General features: G+C 52.5%; 1 protein-coding gene and 1 long non-coding RNA gene across 8 annotated transcripts; one reads left to right on the forward strand and one right to left on the reverse strand.

The window, feature by feature from the left end:
- Positions 1–107: 107 nt before the first annotated feature.
- LOC109494278 lies at positions 108–15,101 on the forward strand. 5 transcript variants are annotated; one of them, XR_006590134.1, is made up of 6 exons: positions 108–257; positions 718–840; positions 7,793–7,908; positions 10,203–10,362; positions 13,623–14,176; positions 14,875–15,101. It is a non-coding gene; the product is annotated as an uncharacterized LOC109494278 (long non-coding RNA). The 5 variants fall into 5 exon arrangements; XR_006590132.1 differs by lacking the exon at positions 7,793–7,908 and having other exon boundaries at positions 109–257; XR_002738487.2 differs by lacking the exon at positions 7,793–7,908 and having other exon boundaries at positions 111–257; positions 14,073–14,176.
- On the reverse strand, positions 1,380–10,341 carry AP1M2 (adaptor related protein complex 1 subunit mu 2). Of its 3 annotated transcripts, none has more exons than XM_011289085.4 (12): positions 10,216–10,341; positions 8,879–9,035; positions 8,582–8,649; positions 7,023–7,153; positions 6,787–6,934; positions 6,558–6,684; positions 5,729–5,871; positions 5,576–5,647; positions 3,607–3,765; positions 2,688–2,813; positions 2,213–2,288; positions 1,380–1,787 (listed from the first exon to the last, which is right to left on the reverse strand). In XM_011289085.4, the coding sequence occupies exons 1-12, from the start codon at positions 10,255–10,257 to the stop codon at positions 1,765–1,767; spliced, it is 1,272 nt and encodes a 423-aa protein (XP_011287387.1). In that variant the 5' UTR covers positions 10,258–10,341; the 3' UTR covers positions 1,380–1,764. The 3 variants fall into 3 exon arrangements, with proteins under 3 accessions (XP_011287387.1, XP_011287393.1, XP_044901370.1); XM_011289091.4 differs by having other exon boundaries at positions 5,729–5,877; XM_045045435.1 differs by having other exon boundaries at positions 6,558–6,934.
- Positions 15,102–18,599: the final 3,498 nt, after the last annotated feature.

The following is an 18,599-nucleotide window of genomic DNA, read 5'->3' on the forward strand; positions in this document are numbered from 1 at the left end:
TTTCTTACGAACTCGCTACACTGTAGCCCAGCCGCGTTGCCCGGCGCGCGACCCGGCAGCGCCCCGCCCATGCGGCCAGGGCAACCAATGGCAACGCGTCGCCGGGGGGAGATCTACGCTCCGGCCTGGGCGGTGCCTATCCTGATTGGCTGAGCCTCGGCGACCGGTGGCCCGCCGGCAATGGCGGGGTTTTCGGTTTTCAAACTCGCCAGGCGGGCGGGAAAGACAAGCCGGTTTAACTGACCCGCGGGAGAAAGGTCAGGGGCAGGGTAGCGCGGGTTGCTTCGGGACCTCGGCACCTCAGGGAGGAAGGGAGGCAAGGCTGGGGCAGCCCAGTTCGGGGTTCCACCGTTCAGTCACGCGATAAGCATTTATTAGCCCTTACTATGTTCAGAGTGTTTTATTTCATTCACTCACCCCGTGTGTGCCGGTACCGTTTTCGGCGCTGGGGAGCGTACATTCTGGCAACTACATAATTTTAAAGAGCGTTAAGCACCTCCAAGAAAATAAAACGGGGAAATGGGGTGGGTGAGAAGGACTCACGTTCTGGCTCAGAGTGAGCCAAACCCGGCACAGCAAGGGCCGGGGCGAAGGCAAATTCACGCTGCAGCCGCGGCCGCCACGTGGACGAGCCAGGGAGGCGAGAGAGCTGAGGTCGGAGGCGACTCTTGCAAATGCTTGCGTTGAAACATTTACTGAGCACCCTCTGTGTACTAGGCGCCCAACTGGAGAGCGGGCCAGCCAAGTGGTTCCTGCTGCGGGACCCCCACCATTTAGGCTGGGAGAAGACAGGAATTAAATCTTTTCAGAATGGTAAACTCTGTGGAGGTGATAAAACGGGTAAGTTATAGTCTCTTGGGAAAAGAAGGCCGTTGAAATAGGTCAGGGAGGGCCTCCCTGAGGTGACGTGTGCGACCTGAAAGGGAAGGAGCCATGTGACTATCTGGGGAAAAGCATGCCAGGTGAAGGGCATTAGAGGCACAAAGGCCCAGGTGGGAGCGCACTTGTGCACAGGAAGCGTGAGGTCTAGAGGAGGAGAGTGGGAGAAGGTGAAGGCAGCTAAGTGAGGAGGAGGGGTAGCGCAGGTCAGGCTCGGGTCCTGCGGCGAGCGCTTGACTTTTACTTTTAACACAGGAAGCTTGTGGGAAGGTTCTGAGACCCACGAGCTGACTTAGAGGTTAACAGGCGCCCTCTGGCGGCCGCAAGAGGAACTGACGGGGGTGCGGGAGCCGGGTTGGAGCCTGGGCCCAAGGAGAGAGTTGGGCAGATGCCCCGACGGGGGCTAGGGAGTGGATGTGTGTTGCCCATCCCCATCCCGGCACTTCGGGGGGGGGGGGTCCCTGGCATTCCCAGTCCCAGTCAGTAATATACACAGCAGCCAGATTCATTCTTTTTAATACCATCCTAAAACTCAGGGTGGGCCAGGGTGGCCTCTGGGCTCAGCAGCTGTGAAGGAGGGGCCCCGACACCCCTAAGGCAGGTCACTGCAAGAAGGCACTCATGAGGGGGGCTTCAAGACCCTCCTCTATTCTTCATATAAAATTGGAGGAGTGGGGAGCCCGGAGGCAGAGGGAGGTGGGGAGACTGTTCCTCCTAGCCTGTGGGTAGAGAGAAAGGCAGGGAGGATGCCGGGTGCTGGGAGCAAGAAACGGCTAAGTCAGGGGCCTTCCCTCACACACATCCCCCATCTTCCTCCCAGGAAGTCTACAGTCCCAGCCTGGGGAGAGGGAAGGCCCCATGTCTAGGCCCCACCTCTTCTCTCTCCTAGCTCGTACGAAGTTGATAATCTGCAGGGAGACAATGAGCAGAGACCATCTCAGAATTGGGGAAAGGAAACAGACAGAAAGCCCTCCCCACAACCTATCCCCCACCCCAGTGCTCATGACCAACCCACGGATATGTAACAAGGACAAGAATGGGGTTGTAACACAGGGATAGTAACCATAGCAACAAGCTTGTTTCCAGGTGCAGATGGGGGTACCATGCGTTCACTCCCTTGCTCAAACCTGATCAGTGCCCTAGAACTGCAGCTGCCCCCATTTTAAAGATGGGCCAAACTGAGGCCCAGGGTGGCACAGGGATAAAGACAGGATAGGCCTGGGGCCAGGCCTGTTGAATTTTGGTGCCCTCCAAGCCAGAGCGTGGTCAAAGCCCCGAGACCATCCTTTTGATCTCCTTGACCCCAGCGTCCCAGGGAGCCCGGCTGCCTTACCGCCACTCTGGGTGATGTAGCGAACCCATGGCAGGGCCTGGTAACCGCTTTTCTCAATGATCTTCATGTATCGGACCTGAAACGGAATAGAAAGAGGTGGCCCAGGTGGTGGGGAGAGGCTGGCTGTGGCGAGGGTACCGTGTGGAACACAACTTGGGGGATTATGCTGGCATGGTTGGGGAGTAATGAGGGGACATGGCTTGCGTCAAAGGTTTGGCACGTGCAGTGGGAGTAGGGGAAGGGGGAGGCGGCACAGGAGGTGGGAAAGAGCACGATGTAAGGGAATAGACACAATGTGGTTTTGGGGGGACGAGGCGACACAGGCCAAGGGAACGGTGTATGGTTTGCGGGTGGGTGAAGACACAGTGAACATAGTAGTGGGGAACAAGATGCCACAGACCGGCTGCAGAGGTGAGGTGATACCGGCTAGGGAAGGAGCCAAGGGGTAGGAGAATGGGGAGCCCACTGCACTCACCTGGATCCCGGAGACAGTGAAGTAGGGGATCTCAAACTTGACCCCAATAGGGGGCCGGCCCTCCACCTCCTCCTTCTCCACGCTGGGGAGGCCAAAGTGGGCGCGCATCAGGTACTCCTTGCCCCCCTGAGGGCACATGGGGGCGTCAGATACACCAAGAGGCCTCTACACGCCCCACAGGATCCTCACAATGGCCCCCAAGCAGGCTCTGCTCTCGGTCCCTTTCTGACAAGACAGTAAAAGCTCCTGGCCAAGATTCACAGCTGAAGGTTTTTGTTTGTATTTTTAATGTTTATTTATTTTGGTGGGGGGAGGAGAGAGAGAGCACACACGAACAGGGGAGGGGCAGGGAGAGACAGAGAATCCCAACCAGGCTCCAAGCTCAGCTCAGAGCTTGAACCCACAGACCGTGAGATCATGTCCCGAGCTGAAATCAAGAGTTGGACGCTTAACTGACTTAGCCGGCCAGGTGCCCCTCACAGCTGAAGTTTCTAATGACACAGCCTGGTCAGAGTGCTTCTCATGACCATCTCCCATTTTCCAGTCCCCTGATGAGCCCTCGCCACCCCCCACCCCCAGCCCACCAGATCCCCAGGGACTGATTGAATCCTCCGACAGCCCCAGGATGGGGTATCCTGATCCTGTCTATTTCACAGATGAGCAAACAGAGGTTCCGTGGAGGGAAGTGGGTTTCCAAAGGCTGTCTAGCTCAGGGAGGCAAGGGTGGAGAACTTGAACCCAGGGCTGGTGTCCTGAAGACCTGGGAGGCAGGGACCTGCCGGCCTGGTTTCCGGCTTTATTACCCCTAAAGGATAACCATGTGCATGCATACATGGGTCTCCAGTTTATTCTCCGCCTCTCGCGAGCAGGAGGGGCAGGCGCCTCAGGCCCCACCCCGTACTCAGTACCCAGTACTCACCGGGAAGGACTTAATACTCCAAATAACGACATTCTTTTCGGGCACGTACTTGGCACTGCCTACACTGGTCTTGAAGCGTGGGGAGTCGGCATCACTGGGCACGGGCACGGATATCTCCACCCCGTTGGCCACCGACTGCTTCTTAAACTGCCCCTTTGCCTGTCAGGGGAGAGGGTGGGGCGTGAAGAACTCACTCCTGCATTCTGCCAATGTTCAGCAAGCACTTTCCCCACAGTACCTCACAGAGAGCCTCCCTAACCCCGAGGTGGGTACGAACGACCATCCTGCCCATTTCACAGGCGAGAAAACGGAGACGCGGGGAAGCTGCGGCAGTTGCTCGCAGACACACAGCCAACAAGTGGCAGAGCCAGGATTCACACCCACACGAGACTCCAGAAACCCCGTTCTTGGTGCCTTCCATTCAGACCTTTCGCTGGTCTAAAATGATGCCCCTTAGCCCATCACACAGGAGTTTTCATTTGATAGCTAGCATTTTTTTTTAATTGTTTAATGTTTATTTATTTTTGAGAGAGAAAGAGGGAGACATAGAATCTGAAGCAGGCTCCAGTCTCTGAGCTGTCAGCACAGAGCCTGATGCGGGGCTCGAACTCACGAACCCCGAGATCATTACCTGAGCCGAAGTCAGACGCTTAACCGACTGAGCCACCCAGGCGCTCCTATTTATTTTTATTTTTAAAATAATTTTTTTTTAATTTATTTGAGAGACACAGAGCATCTGTGTGCATGGACACCTGGGAGCTCACCCACAAGCTGAGGAGAGGCAGAGAGAGAGGAAGAGAGAGAGAATCCCAAGCAGGCTCAGCACTGTCAGCACAGAGCCTGACGCGGGGCCCCATCTCACGAACTGTGAGGTCATGACCTGAGCCGACATCAAGATTCGGACACTTAACTGAGCCACCCAGGTGCCCCAAAGATGAACCCACAACCCTGAGATCGAGAGTCATATTCTCCACCAACTGAGGCAGCCAGGTGTCCCAAGGAGTTGAAATTTTAAATAAGGAAATCAGGAAAGGCCTCTGAAGAGGTGACATTTAGCAAAAAATTGAGGGAGATCAGGGAAGGAGCCACGTGGACATCTGGGGCGGGGAGGGGGTGTGATCCAAGGAAAGGGAACAACCAGTGTAAAGGCCCTGAGGTAGGACCTTGCTTGGTGTGAACAAAGAGGAAGCCGATACAGCTGGAATGGAGTGAGAGAGAGAGACCGTGGAAGGACACAAAGGTGACAGCAGATGGTCGTAGGGTCTAGTGGGCTGCCAGGACTTTGGCTTTTCCTCTCAGTGAAGTGGGAGCCATGGAAGGTTCTGGGCAGAAGAGAGACACGCAGCCAGACTCAAGTGCTCACGGGTGTCCTTTAGAGGAACAGTGAGGGGGGAGAGGGCAGGAGCTGGGAGACCAGGGTAGATATGGTGGAGGGAGTGCAAAGCGGGCAGATGAGGGATCCATTCTGACAGTATTTGCTGATGGTTTGTCTGTGTCCCCCAGGCAGCAAGCTCCCTGAGGGCAGCTTATCTTTTATTTCTTCCCCCTTGTCCCTTAGTTCCCTTACAAAGTAGAGGCTCAGTTAAAACCACAATGTGAATAGTTGAGATCTGTGTGTCATTTAGACGTTATTGGGAACTTACTATGTTCTTACTGGGGAAAAGAAATCCACACAGGAGGAGATGCAGTACTGACGCAGGTCAGTAGAGCAGAGGCCAGAGGAGGTGAGAGGGTGGGGAGCCGAAACCGTGGGCCCGGCTGCTGGAACAGCAGCCCAAGTAGGAGGAACAGCCAGTGCAAAACCCCCACAGGGAACTGTGCCTGACATGTCTGAGAACCAGCCTGGAGACCCGTGGTGTGGCCGGAAGGGAGTGAGGAGCCAGGGAGGGTGAGAGAGAAGGTTAGGGTGGCGATTGTGGGGAGGGGCAGATCAAACACCGTAAGTAAGTAATTGTTCCCCTGGGCCTACCTTGACCATGATCTCCACACGGCTGTGGGAGAACTTCTCAATGACGGACTCAATCCAGATCAACGGCTTGACCTACAGGCGGCAGAAGAGGGGGCTGTTGGAGGTTCTGGGGCCACCTCTCACCCCCTCCAGGGGGCCTCTCCCCTGCTTCACCTGGGTGCTGAGGCGGTAGGACATGAGCTCAAAGTCGCCGTCGGGTGGGATGAAGGAGATAGTGCGGTCATTGTCAAAGCGAGACAGCCGCACACACTGGTGGAATTTGACGTCTTCCAGTTCCACAGACTTGTTCTTGCTTCCTGAAACTCGGAGCCAAGCAGGCAGGTGACCCTGGGGGTCTGGGACAGGGTCTTTAGCCCTATCTTCCCTGCCTACCACTTATCATTACTTCTGTTTTAGAGATAAGGAAACTGAGGCCCAGAGAGGACAAGGAATTTGCCCAGGGTCACCGAGCTGGCCAGGGGCAGAGCTAGGATCTGAACCCAGGGAATCTGACTCTTGCTGTCAGGTTTTCTTTTTTTTTTTTTAATTTAAGTTTATTTTGAGAGAGAGAGAGAGAGAGAGAGAGAAGGGGAGGGGCAGAGAGAGGGAGAGAGAATCCCCAGCAGGCTAAACACTGTCAACGTGGAGCCCAATGCGGGGCTTGAACTCACGTACCGTGAGATCATGACCTGAGCCAAAACCAAGAGTCGGACACTCAACCAACTGAGCCACCCAGGCGCCCTGCTATCAGCTTTTTCAATATGATGTTCTTCTGTCTCCTACTCCCACTGAAATGTCAGCGCCAAGGGCAGGGATGGGTCTTTTTCTCCACTGTATTTGTGCCAGGCAGTATCCACTTTTGGCACCAGTGAACCAGCAGCCGCAGCACCGGCTGTGACCAGCAGAGGGCACGCGAGTGCTTATTTCAGAGCCGGTTGCCATTCTCTGGGTCCCCAGATGGGGTAGGGTCAGCTCCCTCGCGCGCCCCCCTCCAGATGCTTACGGCCAGTGAGCTCAAAGAGCACACGGTCGTTGAGGCCAAGCCGCAGCTCTGGCATTCCCGACAGAAACACCTTGAGCTTGATGGTGCCCACGATCTCGCTCAGCAGGACGCTGCCGTTGGCATTGACCTGAGGGTGCACATGACACAGGACGGGGTGTACACGGGCATAGAGCCTCCTCTCCTGCCCCCAGGCCATGGAAGGAGAGGGGTAGAGGTGTGGGGGGCTCACCAGCAGGTTGACAGACTCTATGACATCAATGAACACCTCGTTCTTCTTGTACTTGATGCCCTCAGAGCGCCAGGACACAGCATTGGTGACAGTGGGTGGCACTCGAGATTTGCCGGTCTCCAGCTTGTTGCCCTGCTGTGTGATGTACCTGTCAGGAAGGCAGGGGCGACAAGCAGCTGGACCCAGAGACACTTCCCTGACCCTCCCCGACTTCCTTCCATTAGTGGCCCACTCACTCCTGCAGGATCTTGCTGTCGGTGGTCTGGGGGAAGCCGAAGTCCATGAGCTCGTCCAGCAGCTCGTAGACGATGACGAAGTTGTCTCGGATGCTCTCCTCCTCCAGCTCCTTGAAGTATTCAGAGAATACCTGGGGGTGTGGGGAAACAGACACCAACAGAGGTGTGGCTGTGGTGTAGCTGGGGCCGTGGGCTGCGCCCCACTCATCCAGCCATCAATTCAACAAGCAGCTGTTGGGTGTCTGCCATATACCAGTGCTGGAACATTAACGGTGAGCGGAGTCAACAATGTCCGTGCCTCCGTGGAACAGTCTAGCGAGGGAAATGGACTGGTAACAGCACCAACACGATACAACGTGCTGAGTGCAAAAAATGAGGAAACCACAAAGTAGGAACCCTGAGGCATGGAGGTCCAGGAAGCCTTCCTGGAGGAGGGATTGGAAGGGCTCAGAACTAGTGTGTGTGTGTGTGTGTGTGTGTGTATACCATGAAACGCTGTGTATCTGGTGCTGTTTATGGAGTAAGGTTTCCAATACACAAAATATACAAGATGACAAGGGAAACCCATTATATAGAAATACAGCTAAGCTCGTGGATTCCTTGAATTCTATCCACAGGGCTTTAGGGGTTTGGGGACCCCAAGTCCACAGCCTCTGGGGATTAGGAGGCGTGACCTCAGCAGAGAGCCTGTCAGTCATCTGACATTTGAAAAACCCTCCGTGTCTCACTCTGTTCCAGCCCCATTGGCCTTCTTTCTGTTCTCACCTCAGAGCCTTCGCATATGCCGTCCCCTCTGCCCGGGACATTCTTGCCACTCAGGCCTCAGCTCCAATATCACCTCCTCAGTGAAGCCACCACCATCCCTCCTGCCCCCTTGAGTATCAAGGTGACTCTAGCACCCTCGTCACTGGTTCTCCTAATGTCCTGTCGAATCACCTTCATGTCCTTTAACTCCTCAGGACAGGCAGGGACTGTGCCTCTCTCATGCAGAGCTGCTCCCCTCTCTGCCTGGCAGGAGGCAAGTCAATACATATTTCTTGTTGGCTGGAAAGTATTTACCAAGCACCTTCTCAGTCATTGAAAATGGCATAGGGGTGCCTGGGTGGCTCAGTTGGTTGAGCTTCCCACTTCGGCTCAGGTCGTGATCTCCCAGCTCATGGGTTCAAGCCCCACATCTGGGTCTGTGCTGACAGCTCAGAGCCTGGAGCCTGCTTCAGATTCGGTGTCTCCCTCCCTCTGCCCCTCCCCCATTCGTGCTCTGTCTCTGTCTCTCTCAAAAATGAATAAACATTAACAAAACTTTTTTTTTAGGAAAAGGGGGCACTGGGATTGGAACCCGGTTTTCTCTGGCTCAGATTTGAGTAGTATACCCTCTTGGGACCTCTTTGGTCCTCGCCCTATAGGGAGAGATGATCCCATAGCAGCTGAGAACACAGAGATAGATGGGGCTTCCATGGGGTGAGGTCAGGGAAAACTTTCTAGGAAAGATGGATCCTGAAAGACAAGGGCGAGACAGGTAGACAGACAGACCAGCCGGCCAATGGGAAGCCAGAACTTACCTCCACCGTCTTGTAGAGGAAGGAGTACACGAGGGAGGCGTTGGCGTTCTTCAGCGTGGTGGCTACCACTATGGGCAGCAAGGTTAAGGAAAAGGTGCCATTTTGGAGGTCTCAAATGGAGCACGGACCCTAAAACCTCACCCTGTCCTCCCACCCTCATCTCACCTCTGTCCACCCACCCCCTGCCCCCAACCTGAACCACTGATGTGCTGTGCAACTTCTGTCCTCAGTCCACCCTCTCTGGACCTGAGCTGCCAACACCCCAGGCCTCCAGGGACCCAGCCAGAGTCTGGATACAATAGAGGTTGCTGTGTTTGATCCACAAAAAGTGGACCCGGCCATGGCTCAGCAGTGGGGCCAAGGCACCCTCCTCCTCCCGCTGCATGAGCAGAGGCATGAAGTTCTCAATCTCACTCATGGCCACATCGCCCTTGTAGTTGCGGCTGATCAGGGGCTAAGCGTGAGCAGAGAAGGCCCGGTCACTGCTGGGATCTGGGACCCTTCATCCGGGGGCACCAGAGTGCCTGGTTCTGACCCTAACTCCTGAGTGAAGGGCAGGGGCAAGACTCTGCTACTCTGTGCCTCAGTTTCCTCTTCTGTAAAATGGGTGCACGATACCAACAGCAAACATGTCTGGAGTCCTCCAGGAGGACCAGGCTGTGTCCTACTAAAGACTGGATGTTTGCTAACTGATTTTGTTCTCACTACAATCTGCGGGGGGGTGTGCCATCACCCTCTTCATTTGAAGGATGGGGAAACTGAGGTGTGAACCAGGTGTGTAACAGCTGGGGAGACTGGGAATTGAACCAAGGCACCCTGGATCCAGAATTCCCGCTCTTGCCCAGGGCTTCAGAGGCACCAAATTGGTGAGGTAGGGATGACAGGAGGGAAGGGGGAAGGAGGAGGGGAAGGGAGGGAAGGGAGGGAAGGGAGGGAAGGCGGGAAGGCGGGAAGGCAGGAAGGAAGGAAGGAAAAAAGAAAGCTTATAGGAAGAAAGATAGATTATATAGCTCCCGTTAGCTTATATGCCTCTGTCTGGCAGGAAATAAGCGCAGTCAATAATAATAGTACCTACTTCCTAAGGTGGTTTAGTCCAGTGTTTAGAACCAGGATGGCACAGGGCTGGTCCTCAAACGCCCTAGGCTTCACCACCACCGTTTTTGCTGATATTAAATGACGAGGCGAATGAGAGGGGGCTTCAGAAAGGGAGAGCCCCAAAAGGGAATGAGGGCCTCCTGCCCCTGCCATCTTCCCCAAGTATTAATAACGTGGATGATGAAGGCGACAGAAATAACTTCAATCGACTGAACGCCTAATGTTTGGAGCAGGGCTACTGTGCTAAGTAGTTTACATTCATCGGGTTATATTAATTCCTATTGGGTGGGGACCTGTTATTCCCATTTTTACGGGTAGGGAGACTGAGGCTCGGAGAGGCAAAGCCCCTAGCCCCGGCACCTGGTTGGGAAACAGTGGAGGTGGGATTCGACCCACGACTTCCAGGGATTGGGGGAGGGGTGTACCCGCTCTCCCGGAGCTTTCTGGAGCCTCCCGGCCTGCGAGGAGGGGCCGCCCCTGGCTCCGGGGGAGCGCAGCCTCACCTGTCCTTCCCCCGTATCCCCAGCTCCCGGCCTTACCTTGCCCTTGACGTCGAGGATGAAGACAGCCGAGGCGGACATTGTGGCGGCCGGCGGACCTGGGAGGCGGGGAGGGAGCGCCGGGAGGCGACGGCGGCGCCGCTTCCTTCTTCCTGCGGAAGCGCCGGCGCGCAGGTGAGAGCCCAGGTGAGTGCGTCTTAAAGGGGAGGCCTCCAGGTGAGCGGCGCGGTTGGCCGACGCGAAGACTGCTGCAGGGCGGAGCTTTGGAGGGGAGCGCTGCCCCGCCTCACTTTCCCTCTGCACCCAGGAGTGCTGATGGGAGGAGTCTCCAGACCAACCATCCAGCCAATCGTCCACCCAGCCAGCAAGCCGGCCAGCCGTCCGCCCACTCACCTATCCATCTACCCCCCTACTCATTCATCCACCCATCCGTCCATCCGCCCACCCACCCATCCGTCCATCCACCTACTCACACATCCCTCCACTCAACCCACCCATCCATCCACCCATTCACCTCCATCCATCCACCCACCCACCCACCCATCCGTCCACCCCCCCACCCACCCACCCATCCATCCCTCCACTCAACCCACCCATCCATCCACCCACCTATCCATCTATTCACCAATGCCACCCACCCACCCATCCATCCACCTACTCACCCATCCCTCCACTCACCCACACATTCACCCACCCACCCATCCGTCCACCCCCCCCATCCACCCATCCATCCATCTCCATCCATCCACCTACTCACACATCCCTTCACTCAACCCACACATTCATCCTCATCCACCCATTCACCCGCCCACCCATCTATCCACCCACCCACCCATCCACCCATTCATTCATTCATTCATTCATTCATTCATTCATTCATCTTGTTTCTCCTCCATCTTGTTATCACCCCCATGCATATCAGCCCCATTAGGGCAGAGATTTTGTCCTGTTCATCTCTGTGTCCCCAGTGCCCCATACTGGGTACTCAATATTATTTGTCCAGATCATTCATTCATTCCTACAATAACTATCGACTAATTAATTTATTCTTTCACTCAAATATTTACCAACTAGTAAATTCCTTCACTGAGGAACTGTGGGTAGCACTGTGAGCAGAAGACATGTAGCTGCCTTTATTATTATTATTAAAGTTAGTCTTACTGATACCAAAAATATTTATAAGCTCCTACTGTGTGACATGAAGATGTTGATAGAGGGGTGCCTGGGTGGCTTAGCTGGTTAAGCGTCTGACTCTTGACTTTGGCTCAGGTCATTATCTCGCTGTTCATGGGTTTGAGCCCTGAGTAAGGCTCTGCATTGACAGTGCAGAGCCTGCTTGGGATTCTCTCTCTCTCTTTCTCTTTCTGCCCCTACCCCATTCTCTCTCTCTCTCTCTCTCTCTCTCTCTCTCTCTCTCTCAATAAATAAACTTAAAAAGTTTTTTAGAGGGGCACCTGGGTGGCTCAGTTGGTTGGGCATCCGACTTTGGCTCAGGTCATGATCTTGTGGTTTGTGGGTTTGAATCCCACCTCAGGCTCTGTGCACAGAGCCTGGACCCTGCTTCGGATCCTGTGTCTCCCCCTCTCTCTGCCCGTCCCATGCTCATGCTCTGTCTCTCTCTGTCTCTCAATAATAAATAAACATTAAAAAAATTTTTTTTTAATTTTTTTAGAAAGATGTTGATAGAATGTTTAAAAGATAGGGGTGCCTGGGTGGTTCAGTCGGTTCAGCATCCGACTCTTGATTTCTGCCCAAGTCATGATCTCACAGTTCATGAGTTCAAGCCCTGCATCAGGATCTGCACTAACAGAGTGCAGCCTACTTGGGATTCACTCTCTCCCCCTCTCTCTCTTTCTGTCCCTCCCCCACTCTCTCTATCTCTCAAAATATATAAATAAACTTTTTTTGGAAAAAATAATGTAGACAAGGTAAATGATCAGTATTATTGTGATTATATTAGAAAATTATTCACTCAACGAACATTTATTGAGCACCTACTGGGTGCTGGACTGAACATACAGAAGCCGCTTTCGTTATGGTGATGATGCTGATGCTGTTGACGATGATTCGCGGAGTGAGTAAATATTTATTGGGTAGCCTCTGTGGCACTATAGGTGGCAAATGGACAAAGCCACTCCGCTGCTCTCTTGAAGGGAGGGTGAGAGGCACATAACATAAGACGATCTCTGATCATGACAGGACCCCTGAAGGCCAGTAGAGTGGTGGCGGGGTTGGGGGCTGTTAGAGAAGGAATGCTGGGCTGTGAGACAGATCAAGGAAGGGACTGACATTTGGAAATTCCCTACCGTGACCTTATGAGTACGAATAAGCCAGCAGAAAGAGTCCTCGTGCAGAGCCCGGCAAGGCAACTGGAACCAGCTGCTTGAGCTCAAGTCCTGGCCCTGCCACCAGCCAGCTGGGTGGCCTTGGGCACCTGCCCTCCCCTCCCTGGATTCCTGTCTGCACATCTGTGAGATAGAGTTAACTACACTCTCCTCATTAGGCTATTGTGCACAGGCATGGGTTATCACCCCCAATGGGACTCTTGGAGCAGGCCTGGGATAGAGCCAGCCCCCAGTAAATTATTAGTATTAGCTATTATTGGTGCTATTATTGTTGCTGTTGTTATTATTCTTATTATTACTATTATTTACTGTGTAGTGGGGATGGTCCCTCTTGGGCCTCAGTCTCTCCTTCTGTTAAATGGGCATAAGAGTCTTGGTGCCACCTCTTCAGGCTTCGCTCACCGGCCTGCCGGGCATACCTCGATGCCTGCTCATTAACTGTTGTGGACCCCATACTGTCTGCCCTCCTAGCGGGACGAGCTGGGGCAGGAAAGGGAAAACTCACTTTCAGCCTGGCTGGAACTGATCCTGCTGGGAGGGGTGGGGAGGGTCCCGGAGGGCCTGGTGGAGGGGAGAGGGCACTCAGCTCTCCCAGGCTTCATCCTTCTGCAAACCCAGCCCCACACCTTTATCAGCTGCTGGGGGTGGGGTGGGGTGGGCGTCCCCGTAAGGGGACTTGAGGCAGGGCGGTGAGAGCTGCAGATATGAGAACCACCACTCCCCTCTCTGCTGGTGTCGAACGTGGATAATATCACGGCACCGAGAGCTGACGTGCACGTTCATTGAACACTCCTAACGCTTTTTTTAAGTTTATTTATTTTGCAAGAGAGAGCGAGCAGGAGAGGGGCAGAGAGAGAAGGAGAGCGAGAGAATCCCAAGCAGGCTGCGCGCTGTCAGTGCAGAGCCTGATGTGGGGCTCGAACCCACAAAGCACAAGATCACGATGTGAGCCAAAACTAAGAGTCAGACGTTGAACCGACTGAGCCACCCAGGCCCCACTCCTGACACTGCTTTGTGTCTTCCTCAATTATTTTTTCAAGTTTGTTATTTTTTCGCTGTTTGACTTTGGCCTTCCCATCTTTGGTTTTCCTGAAAATTCAGGACCTGAGGGGGAAGACATTTCCTGTCTTCTCACATTGGAAGAAGCAGAGGCACAGAGAGGTGAAGCCACTTGCCCAACGTCACACAGCTGTGAAGAATTTGAACCTGAGTCCTGGCATTCAAGAGCCCAATCCCAACCCACTCCCAACTGCTCCGCCATATTGCCAGATACAAGTATTGCTACTAAATGGGACGCCTGTGTGGCTCAGTCGGTTGAGTGTTCGACTCTTGATTCTGGCTCCAGTCATGATCTCACGGTTCATGAGTTCAAGCCCCGCATTGAACTCTGTGCTGACCTCTAGGAGCCTGTTTGGGATTTTTTTTCTCTCTCTCTCTCTCTCTGCCTCTCCCCCACTCTCTCTCAAAATAAGTAAATAAACTTAAAACAAACAAACAGGTATTGCCACTACTAACAACAGCTCTCGCTTGTGTGGTGCTCGCTATACCCAGGCCCTGCCCTCCATGTCCTCCGTGTGGGAATCCTTCTAGCAACAATTAGAAACAATGCCCTGAGTTGTGGAGGTCTATTCCATTCCACAGATGGGAAAGCTGAGGTGAGGAGAGCATCTGCTGACTTGGACAAGTCACCCAGTCAGCAATGGAAAACCCAAGGTTTTATGATGTCTTTGCTCAAAAGAGGGGGATTCCTGCCCCTCTCCTACCTGTCCCCTGCTCAGAAGGTGGCCCGGGGGGTTGCAGACACTGTCGGGCCCTTGCCCCAGCCCGTCACCACCGAACCTCTCAAGAGCCCTTCTCCTGGGTCCCTGAGATGTTTTCAGGCAGTAAATAGAACCCAAAAGCCTGGGCCCAGAGCCCTGGAATCTGAAACTCAAGGCCTGTTTGGCTGAAAAATTCATGAACCCAAAAGCTTCTGTGGGGTCAGAGAACAGAGCAGCTCTGTGTGCCCAGACGCCCCGCCTCAGCTGCAACCTCTCCCATCCCCAGGGGCTGTGGCCTTGTCCCAGTTCCTCCGAGATGCCTACAGCCTGCCCCAGCCTCCCCTCTGGGACTCTGCCTCTAGGCTCCCCCTTCAATCCCTTCTCCACACTTGACTAAAGGGATCCATCTGAAACTCAGAACTCCCTCACTCTCACATCCCCCATGGCTCCCATTGCCCTCAAGTTGCCTGGCCTGGTACGGTCAGGATCAACCCCTGCTGACCCCTCCCACGAGCCACTGCTTGAACCCACTACCCCAGACGAAACTGACTTCCTTAATTTCAGTTCCTCTCTCTCTTTCTCTCTTTCCTCAGGCACCTAACCGCGCGGGATACCACGCCTGCCCCTTTGTGCTTTCTCAGCCTCTTTCTCAAGCAGCAAGAAGGTCTCCTCTTCAAGGAGTCCTCTCTGATCTTCCGATCCACGTCTAGGTCACGTCTGTTCTCTGGGCTCTCTCAAATGTCCCATGCTTCCCTGTCACAGCTGTGTTGCACCGTGTTTTTAAAAATCTATTAAAAAAAAAAAAACCCTTTTATTATCATCACTGTATTTATACATATGGCATAAACTACCATTTTATCCATTTCAAATGTACAGTCCAGGAGCATCAAGCACATTCACACCATTATGTAACCACCCTCACCATTTATCTCCAGGACTCCTTTCACCTTGCGGGGCGCCTGGGGCTCAGTCGGTTGCGCATCCAACTTGATTCAGGTCATGACCTCGCGGTTTGAGAGGCCCTTGTCAGGCTCTGTGCTCACAGCTCAGAGCCTGGAGCCTGCTTCCAGTTCTGTCTGTCTGTCTGTCTCTTTCTCTGCCCCTCCCCCACTCACGCTTTGTCTCTCTCTCTCTCAAAAATAAATTAAAAAACAAAACAAAACTCCTTTCACCTTGCAAAACTGAGACTCTGTCCCATGAAACCCTAACCTCCCAGCCCCTTGGGCCCCTCCCTAGTCCCTGGTGCCCACCGTCTCCTTTCTTTCTCCATGAATTTGACTCCTTTGGGGACCTCAAATAAATGGAATCATACAGCATTTATCCTTTTGTGACTGGCCTGTTTAAATCCATTTTTAAAAATTTCTAATGTTTATTTATTTATTTTGAGAAAGAGACAGCAGGGGAGGGGCAGAGAGAGAGAGAGAGAGAGAGAGAGAGAATCCCAAACCAGGGTCTACACTGTCACTGTAGAGTCGGATACAGGGCTCCGTCTCACCAACCTCGAGATCATGACCTGAGCCGAAATCCAGTCGGACACTCAACCAACTGAGACACCCAGGTGCCCCTAAATCTATTTTTTACCAACAGGGCACCAGGGTCCCTTTTTCCTCCACATTCAGTCTTTTTTAAAACAAAATTTTAATCACCCAAGAAACGCATGAATATGTTCTCCTATTAAAGAAAGAGGAAGAAAGAGAGAACATTGTAGACTGGGAAAAAGTCCCCTTGTGCCCACCCCCCATCTTGGTCTTTCTGACAACCACTGATTCGTTCAGATCTTTTTCTTTTTTTTTTTTTTCTTTTTTTTTTTTTAATTTTTTTTTCAGTGTTTATTTATTTTTGGGACAGAGAGAGACAGAGCATGAACAGGGGAGGGGCAGAGAGAGAGGGAGACACAGAATCGGAAACAGGCTCCAGGCTCTGAGCCGTCAGCCCAGAGCCCGACGCGGGGCTCGAACTCACGGACCGCGAGATCGTGACCTGGCTGAAGTCGGACGCTTAACCGACTGCGCCACCCAGGCGCCCCCGTTCAGATCTTTTTCTATTAAGGTACAGGCAGGTGTGTGTGTGTGTGTGTGTGTGTGTGTGTGTGTGTGTGTGTGTGGTCATATCTCTCTATTCCCCCATACCATCCACAACTACCAACTAAATACAACTTACAATTTCTATACAATTTCTACTCACCAACAGGACCTGGCAATCTAGCTGGGCTACTCTGGCAGGGTTATGGATTATCCGTGAATGGTGAAGTCAGGCTCCATGAGTTCAAATCCTTGTAGAGCCCCACACTCACTAACTGGGTGACTGTGGAGAAATTACTTAACCCCTCTCTCCAACTGGAAAATGGTTGCAAGGATTTAAGACAAAGCACTTAATGAGTGGCTTAGCCTCTTTGTGTCACTTTCCCCCCCTGGAAAATGCTTGTAAAGATTTAATATAAAGCATTTAATACCTCTTCTGATGCTGACTAAGCTCCCTATAAACATTCACTCTTGTTATAACCTGCAGGGCCACCTCCTTCCTTCTTAGGGTATTTAACATTTTTTCCACTTTTAAAACGAAACGTGTTAGGAAGGGGCAGAAGTCAAATACTTGCCACAAACTGAACCCACCTGTGTGACCACAGCCCTGGTTCCTGTCACCCCGGAAGCTGCCTCAGAGGTGCTGCCACCCACAAAGGCAACTGAACCCATGCTTAGTTACCATAGGTTGATGAACTATGTCTGTCTTAGAATTTCATTCAAAAGTACCTGGTCTTTGTCACTTGACACAATACTTTCTTTGATACTCATCCATGCTATTGAACTTACCGGTAATCGATGCCTTTTGATTGCTGAGGACTATTCTATGGTATGGGTGGGACCACAGTGTGTTGAACTGTGAATTCACAGCTGTTGAAGTGTGACTTCACCCATTTATGAACATTTGGGTTCCTACCAATTTCTGGCCGTTATGAACAAAGCTGTATAAAGTTGCTGTGAACATTCGTATACAAGACTTTGTATCTTTCTTTCTTTCTTTCTTTCTTTCTTTCTTTTCTTTCTTTCTTTCTTTCTTTCTTTCTTTCTTTCTTTTCTTTCTTCTTTTCTTTTTTCTTTTCTTTCTTTTTTTCTTTTCTTTCTTTCTTTCTTTCTTTCTTTTTTTCTTTCTTTTCTTTCTTTCTTTCTTTCTTTCTTTCTTTCTTTCTTTCTTTCTTTCTTTCTTTCTTTCTTTCTTTCTTTCCTAATCTTATGGTTTTATTTTTCTGTGATAAACACCTACGAGTAAAATGGTTGGATCGTATGGTAGGCACCTGTTAAACTTTATAAGAAACTAAAAAACTTTTTCTTTTTTATAACATTTATTTATTTTTGTTTATTTATTTTTGAGACAGAGAGGCGACAGAAAGAGAGAGAGAGAGAGGAGAGAAGGTGAACAGGGGAGGGTCAGAGAGAAAGGCAGAGAAAGAATCCCAAGCAGACTCCGTGCTGTCAGTGCAGAGCCGGTCCACAGGGCTGGAACTCACCAACCGGTGAGATGAGGACCTGGGCCGAAATCGAGTCAGACGTGCAGTCAATTGAGCAGCCCCGGCGCCCCAAGAGACCCTCCCCCCAAGTGGTTGTGTCAGTCTACATTCCCACCAGCAGTGCAGGAGGAGAGTCTCATTTGCTCCAGCTCTTTAAGTAATACTTGGTACCCTTCACCTTCTTATTTGTAGCTCTTCTGGTGGGTGTGTGGTGGCATCTCTGAATTTTAATTTGCATTTCCTTGACGGCGTCATTCTTTTTGTTCGCTGCATAGTATTCCCTCCCTCTCTGCGAGTTGCGTGCGCGCCTTTGTCCGCGCCCGCGCGTGCAAGCCTCCCCCGTTTTTTACAATGACTATCAAAGCAGCAGGTAGCAACCTTTGACAGGTGCTGCCCATGCACACGCGCCTCCGATGGCTTCTCCAGGGTCGATGGCAGAGATGAATCGCACAGGGTGAACACGGTTGGATATAATCTTTTTTGCCGGGTAACATTTTGTCCCACAGCCTACCAGACTAAAATTCTTGCCGATCTGATGAATTAAAAAAAAAAAAAAAGGCATCTTTTTGTCTGTTTCACTGGCACACAGTCAGCGCTCAATACCTATTTGATGAGTGAATGGGTGGGCGGACGAATGAATGGGTGACCACTGCTCCTAGCCCACCAAACACGCCAAGCTGGAGAGTCTCCCGAGAGCCCAGATGGGAAACAAAGGTTGGGGCCCCACCCTCTCCCGAGCGCGGCCCCGCCCCCCGCCCCGCCCCGGCCCGCTCCGGGCTCCCATTGGAGGCAGCGTGCGGGGCTGGCCGGGCG

Source organism: Felis catus, chromosome A2 (genome assembly GCF_018350175.1).
Source record: "Felis catus isolate Fca126 chromosome A2, F.catus_Fca126_mat1.0, whole genome shotgun sequence".
In the NCBI taxonomy this organism is placed as follows: domain Eukaryota; kingdom Metazoa; phylum Chordata; class Mammalia; order Carnivora; family Felidae; genus Felis; species Felis catus.

Coding starts and splice junctions, on each gene's coding strand:
- AP1M2 (XM_045045435.1), bottom strand. CDS start 10,257: ATGTCCGCCTCGGCTGTCTTCATCCTCGACGTCAAGGGCAAG. Junction 2,814..3,606: donor GGAGTATTAAGTCCTTCCCG/GTGAGTACTGGG, acceptor ATGTGCCCTCAG/GGGGGCAAGGAGTACCTGAT. Junction 1,788..2,212: donor CTACATCACCCAGAGTGGCG/GTAAGGCAGCCG, acceptor GTCTCCCTGCAG/ATTATCAACTTCGTACGAGC.